The sequence below is a fragment of the Callorhinchus milii genome, unplaced genomic scaffold, assembly GCF_018977255.1.
Source record: "Callorhinchus milii isolate IMCB2004 unplaced genomic scaffold, IMCB_Cmil_1.0 Scaffold3, whole genome shotgun sequence".
NCBI classification, from domain to species: domain Eukaryota; kingdom Metazoa; phylum Chordata; class Chondrichthyes; order Chimaeriformes; family Callorhinchidae; genus Callorhinchus; species Callorhinchus milii.
This window is the reverse complement of record NW_024704744.1, coordinates 15,815,577-15,829,343: the sequence shown is the minus strand read 5'-3', so window position 1 is coordinate 15,829,343 and position 13,767 is coordinate 15,815,577. Positions and strand designations below refer to the sequence as shown.

At 42.6% G+C, this 13,767-nt stretch overlaps 2 protein-coding genes across 4 annotated transcripts in view; one reads left to right on the top strand and one right to left on the bottom strand.

Moving 5' to 3' along the window:
* Positions 1-12,051, bottom strand: part of atp6v1c2 (ATPase H+ transporting V1 subunit C2) — a 36,811-nt gene extending 24,760 nt beyond the window's left edge. For 2 of the 3 annotated variants that reach the window (XM_007897086.1, XM_007897089.1), the window contains exons 1-5: positions 11,738-11,841; positions 10,386-10,532; positions 9,965-10,032; positions 6,135-6,220; positions 900-994 (exon numbers count right to left, since the gene is read on the bottom strand). In XM_007897086.1, the coding sequence (XP_007895277.1) occupies positions 900-994; positions 6,135-6,220; positions 9,965-10,032; positions 10,386-10,514 (378 nt within the window). In that variant the 5' untranslated portion in view covers positions 10,515-10,532; positions 11,738-11,841. 3 annotated transcript variants of the gene reach the window in all.
* Positions 12,052-12,244: 193 nt separating this feature from the next.
* nol10 (nucleolar protein 10) overlaps positions 12,245-13,767 on the top strand; it is a 37,550-nt gene continuing 36,027 nt past the window's right edge. The window contains exon 1 of the mRNA XM_007897090.2: positions 12,245-12,566. Within this exon, the coding sequence (XP_007895281.1) occupies positions 12,501-12,566 (66 nt within the window). The 5' untranslated portion in view covers positions 12,245-12,500. The remainder of the gene's footprint in view (positions 12,567-13,767) is intronic.

Below are 13,767 nucleotides of genomic sequence, written 5' to 3'. Positions count from 1 at the left end.
GCTGCTGAACTAATTTATTGTGCATTGCGAGCACACATCTGCAGGAAGACTCACTGATGTCACGCCCTGTGCCACATGTGCACAGGGAGTGAACTGACGTCACAAAATACATTATGTCAGCAGCATTTCTTGCACATTGCATTCATGCGCAGAATGCAGGAAGTGACAAGTGCTGCTTCCTGCACATGTACTCAATGAACAGGAAGTGACATCCGTAGCCATTCAGCCCTTGAGACATCCCTCCCAGCATGAAAGGCACTATACAAATCTCAATTGTATTGTATTTTATTAGATTGTGGCAGATTACTAATTCCATTTTGTAATTTATCCATATACTTTAGAAATTGGGAGTCATAAAAAATACAAACACAATAATAATGATCCTTGCATTTGATATAATAATAATAATAATATAATAATAATAATAATCCTTGCATTTGATATAGCGCTTTTCACGTCGGGAGGACGTCCCAAAGCGCTTCACAGAACACACTGTAAAGTGAATTGACTGTATATTTGTGGGCGAACGCGGCAGCCAATTGCGCACAGCAATGTCCCACAAACAGTCGTAGATTGAAAATGACCAATTTAATTATTGTTTTTTTTTTTGGAGGGATTATTATTAGGCTCTGTGTGGAGTAAGGAAACTTGCCCAAGGTTTCGCCCTGACCTGCCTGGAATTGAACTCAGGTCTCTCGCTTGCAAAGCGAGTGCTCTAACCACTGAGCTACAGGACTCCATATAGCGCTTTATCGCAACTTCAAGACATCTAAAGTACTTCACAGAATATACTGTAATGTGAATTGACTGTATATTTTATGGGACAATAAAGTACATTAGATGGTTTTATTATTTTTAATCACACAAGTTTCTAAATATCAATAAATATTGAATCTTACCTTGGTAATAACTTCCGTTATATTATGTAATGACTGCTTTATGGGGTATTTAGCCATGTCCCACTGAAAATATGTCAAATATCTTTGAAGATCAACTAAAATAAGAAAATAGAATTAGTGGTGTTATTGTTGCTCCATCATTCATGTTAAACAAAAAAATTCCACCACAGCGCTAGAAACAGACAGAACACCACACGATTAAATCAATGGAAAGATCTTAAATTATGGGTTAGGTTACTACTTATGGAAATATATTGATGACTGATTAGATAAATTAAGGACATCTTTACTGCAATTGAACATGGTTAGGTAATGGGCTATTATCCCAATATGTATTTTAGACCCTATTATTCTATATCTTACAATATATACTTAAAGCCAATGCTCAGAATAAGAACATTACCAAAGACAAATATCTCTCACAATGATATGCACAAAAAAGTTTTTCTCAAAAAAATACATTTTTATACTCTCCCCGATCAGACGCTCTGGCACTTGTAGGTAGTCTAAAACCTGCTTTAATTGTAGTGCAGGGAAGTGCAGGAGATATTTGCACTGAAGATTGCTCTCCTCTTCTGGGTGATGAAACTGTTCTCCACTACAAACAGTGTTTCTACCAGCAAGTGAATGAAACCACTTATGATTAAAGATATTTTCATATAGAGGTATGCAATATAAAGGTATAGAGGTACGGAAATAATCACCAGAACTTCCACTTAAAACCCTCAACCAGACCTGGCCATTGGTTCAAACTAAAAAGGGAGGTAGAAGAGAAGAATGGATTTTGAAACACATTTATAAGGAATTTTCCATTGTAGTTTAGTACTTTTTCCATGGTGTCACTTATCTGAAAATGTATTTGATTCCTCAGTTAGATTGGTGTTTTTTTTCACTCATAAGAATGGATCACATAAGTGCTCTCAATTACTTTTTAAAAGTTTCAGAATTGTAGAATTAAAACCCTTATAGGATAATAATCACAAAATGAATGGAAAATTTAGGGGTAAATATTTTGGTATGTTTGTACTTAATTCTAGCCCTGATTCCCCCATGCTTGACACAATGAAATGTCTAATTCTCCCTTCTTTTTTGGCTTTTCATGAATCTGCCTGTCTATCCATCAGAATCATGTCTGATACAATGATGAGGGACAAGAGAATTAATAAATGCATCGTCCAGTTTGTTTTGAAGAAATCTGTATTTCAGGTTTGCAGCACTAAAGTAGATGCAACACTACTCTTAAAACTCACAGGGAAAAGAGGAGTGACACATCCTTAAAATGTTACGACTCCATGAAAATCTCTAGCTTGGGCCATTGACCTACATTGCCACAAAATCTTTTCTTGCTTAAAATGTTCTCCATTTATGACGGTCAACCATAACAATATTTTATATAGATCTGCAGTATTGAAGATAATTTGTTCTGAAGGTTGAAGATTTTCTGGTCAAATGGACATCGTGACCAAGCTATGTGGTTCTTACTTTTCAATCCATCGTAACCTGATCACTGTATCCATATGTCCAGACTGTTGCTGTGAAAAAAATTCACATTTAAGTGCAAATATTCATAAAAATAGAGAAGTTCATAGTTCAACAACAACAACTTGCATTTGTATAGTGCCCCTCACCTAGGGTAGCAAACCAGATTTCAATGATCTTTACTAACCTTCCAGAAATCTTTGCATCAGTGGTATTGTAAATAGCAAGAAAGAAAGAACAAAATAGCTTCAATACCTTCACATTCATATTTTATAATATAATACAATAATAATAATCCTTGCATTTGATATAGCACTTTTTACGTCTTCTAGACATCTCAAAGTACTTCACAGAATATGCTGTGAAGTGAATTGACTGTATATTTGTGGGCGAAACGCGACAGCCAATTGCTCACAGCAATGTCCCACAAACAATCGTAGATTGAAAATGACCAATTTATTATTGTTTTGTTTTTGGAGGGATTATTATTAGGCGTGTGGAGTAAGGAAACTTGCCCAAGGTTTCGCCCTGCCTGGAATTGAACCCAGGTGTCTCGCTTGCAAGGTGAGTGCTCTAACCACTGAGCTACAAGATAAAAAGATATCAGACACAGTAGGACAGAATATTTTGTGCATTTTTGCTACATATTTCTGTCTGAGATGAGCACACATAGCTGAAGGCTTCATTGACTTTTATATGAGTAAGTTTAAACCCTTTACACTTTGACTTTTCATGAGCTGTACATGTATGCTGTAGAAAGATTATGTCAATATTAAATACTTGATCTGGCTTAGGAAATGCTACAAATAGTGACATTTTCACTACCATTTAATATTATAATGGGAGTTCCCTCTGTAATCATAATTGTAGCATAGTGGTTAGTGCGCTCGCCTCGCAAGTGAGAGGACCCGGATCGATTCCAGGTGGGGCAAAACCTTAGGTTTTCTTACTCTCACGCCTGTTTACCTAGCAGTAAGTAGGAACCCTTAGTCAAAGGACTAACAACTAGGGCACTTTCCTTGGGTAATAATCCCTCAAAAACAAATTTGATCAGTCAATCCACGACTGTTTGTGGGGCACTGCTGTTAACTATTCGCTGCCAGGTTTCGCCCACAAAATACGTAGCCAATCTATTTTACAATATATATATTATAGACTGCTTTGAGACATCTCAACAATATGACAAAGCCCTATATCAAATGCGCTACCCACCCCACCATAGGTGGATGGACTTTCAGGCTTTCTACCCCAATTTCTGGAACTCCATCCCGGAGTCCCTATGACTCGCCCCTTACCTCGCCTCATTCAAGATCTGCCTCAAGACATTTCTCAGTGTCTGTGCCTTCAGTCATCTTTCCCCCACGCCACCCTACCCCCTCACAACCACCCACTCCATCCCTGGCTTCCACTCCCAGCTTGGGTGCAAACCCTGGACTGTCCAACACCTTGGGACATCTTCCCGACGTGAAAGGTGCTATATAAATGTAAATTAGTTGTTCTTGAGTTATAAGGGTCACTGGATTTGCTGTCCTAATGTGTCTGGTATCCTTTTAGAATACTAAATACCCAGTGCACCTGAACGTGTTGCAATCCAAGTTATTCTTGAACCAGTTCCAGGTTTGAAAGTGTACTAAATAGGAATGCGAAATTCAGAGCTTAGCCAAAAACACATTAGTACGTAAGAAATGCTAGACGAAAAAAGATCAAGATCCATCTAGTTCGCCTTCCACCTTCCTGGCAGTCGCATGCACATATGTCCCAGATTACCAATGTACTGTATCTCATAATGTTATTTCCTAAAAGAAAAATATCTAATCTGTGTTTCAAAGAATAAACACTTCTGCTTCAACCGTCTCCCTAGTTCCACAGGTTTACTATTCGCTCACTGAAATACTGTTTGTGTAGGTTCGTTATGAATTTATCTCCATTCAAAGGCTCTGGTTTTGCTATTCTAGACTAGTTCAAACAGCCTGTCATGATCTATGTTATCTTGCCCCTTTAGAATCTTAAAGACAGCAATCATATCGCCTCACAATACTTTGCAGGGTTGTGAACATTGCAGGTTCACATTCCTGCAAAGTATTCTCAGTCTGCACAGAGACTAACTGTTATAAGAGCTTGAACAACAGCTGCTTACCTCTCTGGATACCAATAAAGGTGGATACCAAGCCACAGATACATGACATTGCTCATAAACTGACCATGGTTATTAATTTATTCAGCCAGTCCCAATGCAATTACAGGGGTAAATCAGACAGAGAGAATACACTGGGCAAGGAATTCAAGTGACCACAACAGAGAAGGAATGAGCTTTGGAGGTGACAGGTATGTTTCAATAGTATAAATGACATTTTGGAGCTAGCAAATATCAGAACACTAGACTGATTAGTGAATCTGAGATCCAAATGCATTTGGAAGGTTCTCACAAGCTACTTTTTTTTAGTAAAGATGGGATAGAACAGCCATGACTTAGTAATGCAATTTATTGATAAAGAAGGGTGGGAAGTCTTATTTATCATTTCTGCACATCAATAATAAAGACAGTAATGTCCTGCTGAGATAAAAACATTGTAATACAGGGGTCTAATAGGTGGCAATTCATAACAGGATTTCTAATGTTAGAATCCTGTTTGAACCCAGATGTGACTCACGCCACCCTCCTGAACTCTGCTGGATCCAATCTCATGTCCACTTCTGTGAAGTTGTATTTCTGTAAAGGAAGCCTCAGGCCCCCAGAGATCCTCTAAGTTGATAAAAGTCGATTGATGAAAGAAATAGAACATCTATTTGAAGTCTGAACTTAACAGGTAGTACTCCCACTAAAGATAATAGTTCAACAAACGTTGCCTAAAAAAACAGTCACTACACTTTACACTATAATCCTGCAAAGTGCTTTAAGATATCCCCCTGACGTGAAAGGAGCTATATCAAGTGTAAGGATTATTATGTTTCATCATTACTTTGATTTCCTGATCTTTTGCTGTTGTTGAATGTCAATCAGAATGTAGTTGACAGAATGCTCTGTCGCAACAGATTACATATTGAAGAGTGTGTAGGTGATAAAGTACCATGCGTTAGAGTAAAACCTAAAGCTATCGTTAGACAGATCCAATTGTTCTGAATTGTTTGAAAATACACCTTTCAGCTTTATTTAATCAGATGATTATACTTCAATCACTGTGTTTAGAAGCTAAGATTCTTCACTATAATAATCCTTGCATTTGATATATTGCATCAAGACATCTCAAAATATAAATACCAGAACTGAAACAGTTTCACAGGTTCTAATAAGACACGAATATTAACTCCAATGCCCTTTTATTGAGGAAGGTTATCTTTTGTGAAGTGTGCGTGAAAATTATTTCTACTATTTAGGGAATTTGTAAAGTGGGAGTATGTAAATCAGTGAGGGAGAAGGGAATAGAGGGGTATGAGCAAAGGGATTAGGAGGCGTGAAGGCTCACATGGAGTATAAACATTAGCATGAACTAGTTGGACCAAATGGCTTGTTTCTATATAATAATAATAATCCTTGTATTTAATATAGCGCTTTTCACATCTTCTAGACGTCTCAAAGAGCTTCACAGAATATGCTGTAAAGTGAATTGACAGTATAAAATATTATCGAGCATCATTGTTAGAGGCTAATTGAAAGATTATATTTTGAAATAATTAATAAAATTACGGTTTTGAAAGCTGCAACATGTGTAAATTTGGCTCTTAATGGGTGTCAGCTCAGAACATTTTATCGCTCACCTCCATTAGCTAATAGATTTTCTTGAGCTTTATCCTTGGTATCCTCCATAACATCTGCGGTGTACTGCGCCAGTTTCTTTACAATGCTTAAATCAAAAGACACACATTAACAAGCAATTCTTACATAGCTGGTCTTACAAAGGGCAAGAAGACATTTAAGCAGGGAAGAACAGATATCTGTAGCAAATTGCTTGCATAAATATTACATCAGAATAATTTAAAGCAAAGTGATCTGCTGTTCAATAACCTCTTCCTCTGCAGCATGAGCCAAGATGCTGCATATCCTGCAGCTTGGTGAAAACTAGCAAAACACGCTCAATGAGGCCACATTGATTTGAATAGGTGAAGCTTAAATTCAAATTGATCATGTAAAAGGAGACCAACTTTTTGTCAATAGAAGTACTATTGGCAGCTCTGAGCCAAACAGACCAGATGGTTCCTGCTTCAAATTCTGTTGTGCTCAGTAATAAACTCATAGCAGTACTAGTAAGGGGGGGGGGGGGGAGAAATCAATCAAGTTTCTCACCCTGTATCGCCATCCACATATTGACAATGGCCCTATAATAAAGTCAGCATCTTTTTCTTTTGCATGGGAAGCAGCAAGCCGGCAGGGAATTAATTGGCCAGTGGTGCACATGTGCAGTCAAGAGCATTATTGTGCATCACTATCGTGTGGGTCAAGATTGTATGGATCCCAAATATCACACGATAACAGGGTTCCATTGCATTTGATATAATATCGTGGAGTCCTGTAGCTCAGTGGTTGGAGCACCCGCCTTGCAAGTGAGATACCTGGGTTCAATTCGAGGCAGGTCAGGGCGAAACCTTGGACAAGTTTCCTTACTCCACACAGAGCCTAATAATAATCCCTTCAAAACAAAACAATAATAAATTGGTCATTTTTAATCCACGACCTTTTGTGGGACACTGCTGTGCGCAATTGGCTGCCGCGTTTCACCCATAAATATACAGTCAATTCACTTTACAGCATATTCTGTGAAGCGCTTTGAGACGTCTGGAAGACGTGAAAAGCGCTATATCAAATGCAAGGATTATTATTAGTAGTAGTAGTATCTAAATATCAAAATGTCTCAAACTACTTTACAGCTACTCGTTCATACCTTCATCACCTCCAGGCTCGACTATGCAAACGCCCTGATTGTCGGCCTTCCCAACTCCTCCCTCCACAGGCTGCAGATAATCCAGAGCTCTGCAGCCCGTGTCCTCTCCCGCACCAAACTCCGTGACCCCATCTCCCACATTCTTGCCCGACTCCATTGGCTCCCTATCCTTCAGAGGATCCAGTTCAAGATCCTGGTCCTCACATACAAAGCCCTCCATGGCCTCGCCCCACCCTACCTCTGCGACCTCCTAACCCCCTACCAACTCGCCCGTTCCCTCCGCTCAGCCGGTTCTGCCCTACTTCAAGTCCCCCGACCCACCCGTCCCACCATTGGTGGGAGAGCCACTCTGCCGCCAACCTCTGGAATTCCATCACTCTGCCTCGCCCCCTCCTTAGCCTCCTTGAAGTCCCACCTCAAGACCCTAAATACTGTAGTGTCACCAGACCTTTAACATCCAATTGAATAGCCAGTTTACTAGCACATTTAAAATAATGCACCTGCAACAACACAGTGCACTGTACTAGAGTCTAAGGATAGATTATGATCTTAAAGTCTTGAAGTTTGAACCCACAACCTTCTGATCCAAAGTAGAGAATGCTATCTTATCCAAGATGACACCGTGCTTGAAAAGGGAGATCACAGGATTTAGAGAGTGAGAAGGAGAATGGGATTAGATTAGGTGGTTCATGTAGAAAAAAATAACAGCACAGATTTGATGGGTCAAATAACCAGTTTCTGTACTGTTATATTCCATGATTCGTCTTATCTTTGATCTTAGGAATTGACTGCTGTTTAGAACCTGATAAAAACCCATGATCACAGGATGATGTTAACATACTGCTGGCTGTTATTCAGATGAGACGTAAAACTGAGGTCCCATGTTCCCTTTGCAGGTGCACGTTAAAGATCCCATTTGAAAAGGAAGGTGGTTTATTCCGATGTACTGGTCATTTTCAATATGTTAGAAATCAGATGTTTAGCTTTCTAATTGTTGTATTTCCTGTGGCCTTTTATCAAATGGTCTCTATAAAAAGCTAGTGTAACATAAACTGATAGAAATATGTAAACTGTATTCCCTCAGCCAAAAAAATAACGGCAAAAAGGAGATAGTTTGGTAGCACTCTCACCTCTGAGTCAGAACATTGTGGGTTCAAGCCCCAGGTTGGGACTTTGAACTCATACAGCTAGGCTGACACTCCAATGCAAGGTCATCCTTTAGATGAGACATTAAACCAAAGTCTCATCTGCCTTTCCAGATGGACATTAATCCCATAGTACTATTCTAAAAAAGAAGGGAGTTTCTCCTGTTGTCCTGGCCAACAATTCACAAGTAAAGTTTATCATCCCATCTATGGTTATTTGTCAGGTAAATTCACTGTCATGTTGCTACAAAATAGACTTCACAGAAAATGCTGCAAGCCACTGAGAGATGTCTGTCCAACATGAAAGGCACTGTATCAAATGCAATAATTCCCTCTCCGCCCCCCCACCCCATTTATTTTGGACATCTGATTCACAACATTTCAAAGCATTTTGTTTAACACAACTGAGATTCCTTGTCTAGGCATGTTTTTGGAGACAACAAAAACAACAACAAATGAGACTTGTATAGCGCCCTTCACATCGGAAAGACATCCCAGGGCGTTGGACAGTCAGGGGCTTTTGGACCCGAGCTGGGAGTTGAGGTCAGGAGGAGTAGGGGGCATTGTGGTGGGTGTGGGAAGGTCTTTAGACAGGACTTGAAGGAGGCAAGAGAGGAGATAGCGTTCCAGATGCTGAATGCCCGACCGACAATGGTGGGGCAGAAATTGCGGGGGACCAGAAGCAGGCCAGTGTCCGCCGAGCAGGGGAGGGGAGGGGACAGGCTGATATGGGGTAAGGATGTCAGAGAGGTAGGGGGGAGCAAGACCATTGAGGGTTTTGACTCAATTCTCTGAGGAATGGGGTGCCAGTGAAGCCGGGCAAGAATGGGGGCGATTGGTTCGCAGATCCTGGTGCGGGACAGGACACAAGCTGCAGAGTTCTGAATACTCTGCAGCTTGTGGAGGAAAGAGTTGGAAAGTCTAGCAAGTAGGTAGTTGGTGTAGCCAAGCTGGAACGTGATGAAAGTGTGGATCAGGATCTCGGTGGCCTGCGGTGAGAGGCAGTGGCAGAGGTGGGCAATGTTGCGGAGGTGGGGAAAGGCGGAACGGGTCACAGCACAAATTTGGGGTTTGAAGGATAGTTGAGGGTTGAAAAGAACACCGAGATTTCGTATTGGCTCTGTGAGGTGAAGAGTGCAGCCATAAATAGTGATAATGTCAGCAGCTGAGGTGAGGAGGCGCTGCCGGCAGCCAAGGAAGAAGGCCTCTGTCTTGCCAGCATCGAGCTGGAGGAAGTTGGCCAGGACTTGATGTCAGTCAGACAATTAGCCAGAATATCAAAGGGGTGGAGGCAGCAAGATTATAAAATCAGGTGATTTTTATGACCTGTTCTAAAAGTGCCCCCTTTTCATCCTTGGTGACTTTGTCTGTTGGATAGCCGGAGGGTTATATCTTTGTTTGACTATCAGATGAAACCAGTTTTTTGCAGTTCACTGCTGTTCTGCCAAAACGACCCAAAGCTGCATCACCTCAGTTGAGGGCCACCGAACAAACAGGCACAGAGCAGCAGTTACCGCAAGATTCAAATACACCTGTGTGTGTACAGTAATAACACGTGTATTACCCTTCAACAAACGTATCAAGTTTTCCCAGTTCATCCGAGAGCCCGACCAGTGAATCTAACGTCCCCACCTATGAGAAAATCGAGAGCATCACGTCTTTTGTTATTTATGGCAATGAACAAGGAAAAGCAGGAACAGGGCAACTACACAATAAAAAAAACTACTACAAATGCTGGGCGCTTTAATGGGCGCGTTATACTTCATAACCGAAAAAGATCTGACATTGGAAATCAGGGAATCTAATAGACTACAGGACAATACACAAAGGTTGGGGTTTTCCTCACCCAGCGTTTTGGCGAGCGCTGTGCATTCTCGACACAACATATAAAAGTTTAAAGCGAAAAAAGCTACAACTTGCACCTTAAAGACGCGGACCATTTCAGTTGTTACGACACCGAATTAGGGGTCGCGAACAGAGGTTACCTTCAGATCAGGGATTGAGAACTGAAAATTGTTGGATAAACTGGCTTTTTCAGTGACTGTGCTCATTCGCTCCCATATTTGCTGGTTACATTTGTCCACGGGGGCCGAAATTAACCAGAACTCGGTCATTTTCTGCTGTAGTTCCAACTGCGAAAAAGAGTTAGTTAGAGAGGAAGAGGTAACGACACCTCATGATAGACTCCCTGCCCCATGAGAAATAAACTATCTGCGCCAACACCAGATTGGAGACCTGTAGCTCAGTGGTTAGAGCACTCGCTTTACAAGTGAGAGACCTGAGTTCAATTCCAGGCAGAGGGCGAAACCTTGGGCAAGTTTCCTTACTCCACACAGAGCCTAATAATAATCCCTCCAAAAACCAAAACCAATAATAAATTGGTCATTTTCAATCTACGACTGTTTGTGGGACATTGCTGTGCGCAATTGGCTGCCGCGTTCCCCCACAAATATACAGTCAATTCACTTTACAGTGTGTTCTGTGAAGCGCTTTGGGACGTCCTCCCGACGTGAAAAGCGCTATATCAAATGCAAGGATTATTATTATTATTATTATTTATTGCTTTCATTTCAACTCGGAGCTCGCAGATCGCAGTGAAAGCTCGTAACGCAGCCAACGCTGAGATTCGACCTCGCAGGATCTTTTTCTCTGAACGCGGGATTCTTGAAATACAATACGCAAAACACGGATCCGACTGATCCATAATATCGCTGTCGGGAACCCGTGCCATCCGGTTGCGACGGGCGTCTTTTTTTCCCCCCCCCCCCAAAAAAAAATGGGGTTTTACTTGGGTTTATTTTGATAACACTTAGTTTCCTGCCGACGGCACCGCACGTACGGCAAATAACTCTTCAGGTGGGAGTGCGAGAAGAAGGAAAAAAAAATCTGCTAAAAAAAACGCACGACAGACAGAGCAGTGCCCAAAATTCATTCCATTGCATTTGACTCCTTCCGACTAAAAAAAAACCCCCCTTTAGCGATTAAGCCGCACTAATTCGAAGAAATGTCATTTCTTAAAAGTCACATTTTTTTTAAAAAAAAATTATTGGTGAAAATTAAAAATGGTCTTAAGAACTACGATAAAGCGGTTATTTCTCCCAAGTCACCGAATCACAGTCAAAGCTCTTTCACAACATCACAGGAGTGACATATATATATATATATACACATAGACAGTCAATTCACTTTACAGTGTCTTCTGTGAAGCGCTTTGGGGACGTCCTCCCGACGTGAGAAGCGCTCTCCATCAAACGCGAGGATTATTATTATTATTATTATTATTATGATCATTATTATGATGATCATCGTCACAGAAGTACAGTGCAAACCGTCTCACCTGTTACTTTTGCCGCAGTTTCCCGCTGACTCAGGGCCCCGATCGCTCGTCGGGATTACAAGAAAATAAAAACCGGAGCGAAAGGCGACGGAAACCCGCGTTACACTCCTATTTACCTCAGTGTCAGTGCACCTGTGGTGCGACAGTGGGGATGAGGGACAACTCCAGACCGACCGACCGACTGAGTGAGTGCTGTGTCGCCCCTTTTCTATCACCTCCTTCAGTGAACCACTGAGTGAGACGGAGACCACCGCCGTCGCTGCGCCTCTGAGGCGGTTACAGGTGAACGGCTGAGACCGCTCATTTCATTGAGTGCGCACAACCGGCTGCGCGGTGCGCACATGTGGGACTGTCGGCGGCCCCGCCCCCCCCACCTCATTTGCATATCACCGGCATCGGGATGCTCCGCCCCACGTGGTGGTCGGCCCCGCCCTCTCCTGGTCAGGCGACGTCGCCGGCGGTATATTTACGTAACGACGCTTCATCCGGTTTCCGCATTTACATAATAGAACTTCCGGTTTGTTTGAGTCTGACCCCCTCCTCCCCGCCGCCGCCGCCGCCCCGAGTTCGCACGAGGCGCCGCCGTTGCTAAGCGCTCGAGCCACCGGGGCCCGTGAGTGAGGAGGATTTTTAACGGGAGGCAAAGTTTTTATTCCCCCCCATCTCTCTCTCTCTGTGACTCCCCCTTCCTTCACCTCCTTAACGGTAACAATCCCCTCTTTAAAAGTCAAAGATGCGGACGGACTTATAAACTGAAAGTAAAATGCAGGTTTACAGCGTCAACGACGTGAAGGTTTACAACCTGAGCTGCGGCAAATCACTGCCTGAGGTGAGTGAGGGAGGGTGGGAGTGAGGGAGGGAGTGAGTGAGGGAGTGAGGGAGGGAGGGAGGAGAGTGGGAGTGAGTAAGGGAGGGAGGGAGTGGGAGTGAGGGAGGGAGGGAGTGAGTGAGTGGGAGTGAGTAGGGGAGGGAGGGAGTGGGAGGGAGGGAGGGAGTGAGTGGGAGTGAGTGAGTGGGAGTGAGGGAGTGAGTGAGTGTGGGAGTGAGGGAGGGAGTAAGGGAGGGAGGGAGTGAGTGAGTGAGTGGGAGGGAGGGTCGATCTGCTGATCTGAGCCACGTGTTATGAAACTTTTCTTTAAATACTCTATAAATAAAGAGACAGACATACTTACATAGGGCGGGTTTTGTGCTGCGCGGTGACTGCGGCCTATTCCACCCCTCTTTCGGTGCACCAATTGGCCTATTACCCCTCATCTTCCCCCCCCCCCCACCACCGAATCCAACCCTCAGCTCTCACCATGGCTCGGGCGAACAGCGATATCAATGGGAAGCTCTGTGGTTATAGCCGGTTAGACACCAGCGGTCACCCCCAACGCGCTCTCTGGGCTGCCCAAGCCTTGGCTCGTGCCAACCTGCGCCTAATACTTTCCGGAATTTGGTAACCAGGATGCCGTCCCTCCAGGGAGAGAGTGGCCGTTCCGTTCCAGCCATCTGCCTCTGGGATTGCCATGTGTAGGCGGGATGTATGGCATTCTCAGTTTGGTTTGGATACGCTTAAGCAAAGTGATGGGTCAGACACCTGGATGACCAAAACAAAAGCTCAGGGCTCTCCAGTGCCTTGAAACGTCCTCTTGATGTAAAAGGCTCTATATAAATAAAATCTGTTGAATGTCACAATCGAGTTGCATTTTCACTGCTGATATTTAAAAAATGAAACTGAATAACGGGTGCAATTCAATGAGGTACTGTATTCAGTTCTTCCTTGAAATTGTCATGATGAACTTCAGGTCACATCTGACCTTTTGTAATTTTCCTCCCTTTTTTGGGGTGTTTGTGTAACCGTGTTTAAAGAATTCCAAACCAGTCTGAAAGTTCCACGTATCTACAATAACAACAATCCTTGCATTTGATATAGCGCTTTTCACATCTTCTGGACGTCTCAAAGCGCTTCACAGAATATACTGTAAAGTGAATTGACTGTATATTTGTGGGCGAAACGGGGCAGCCAATTGCGCACAGCAATGTCCCAC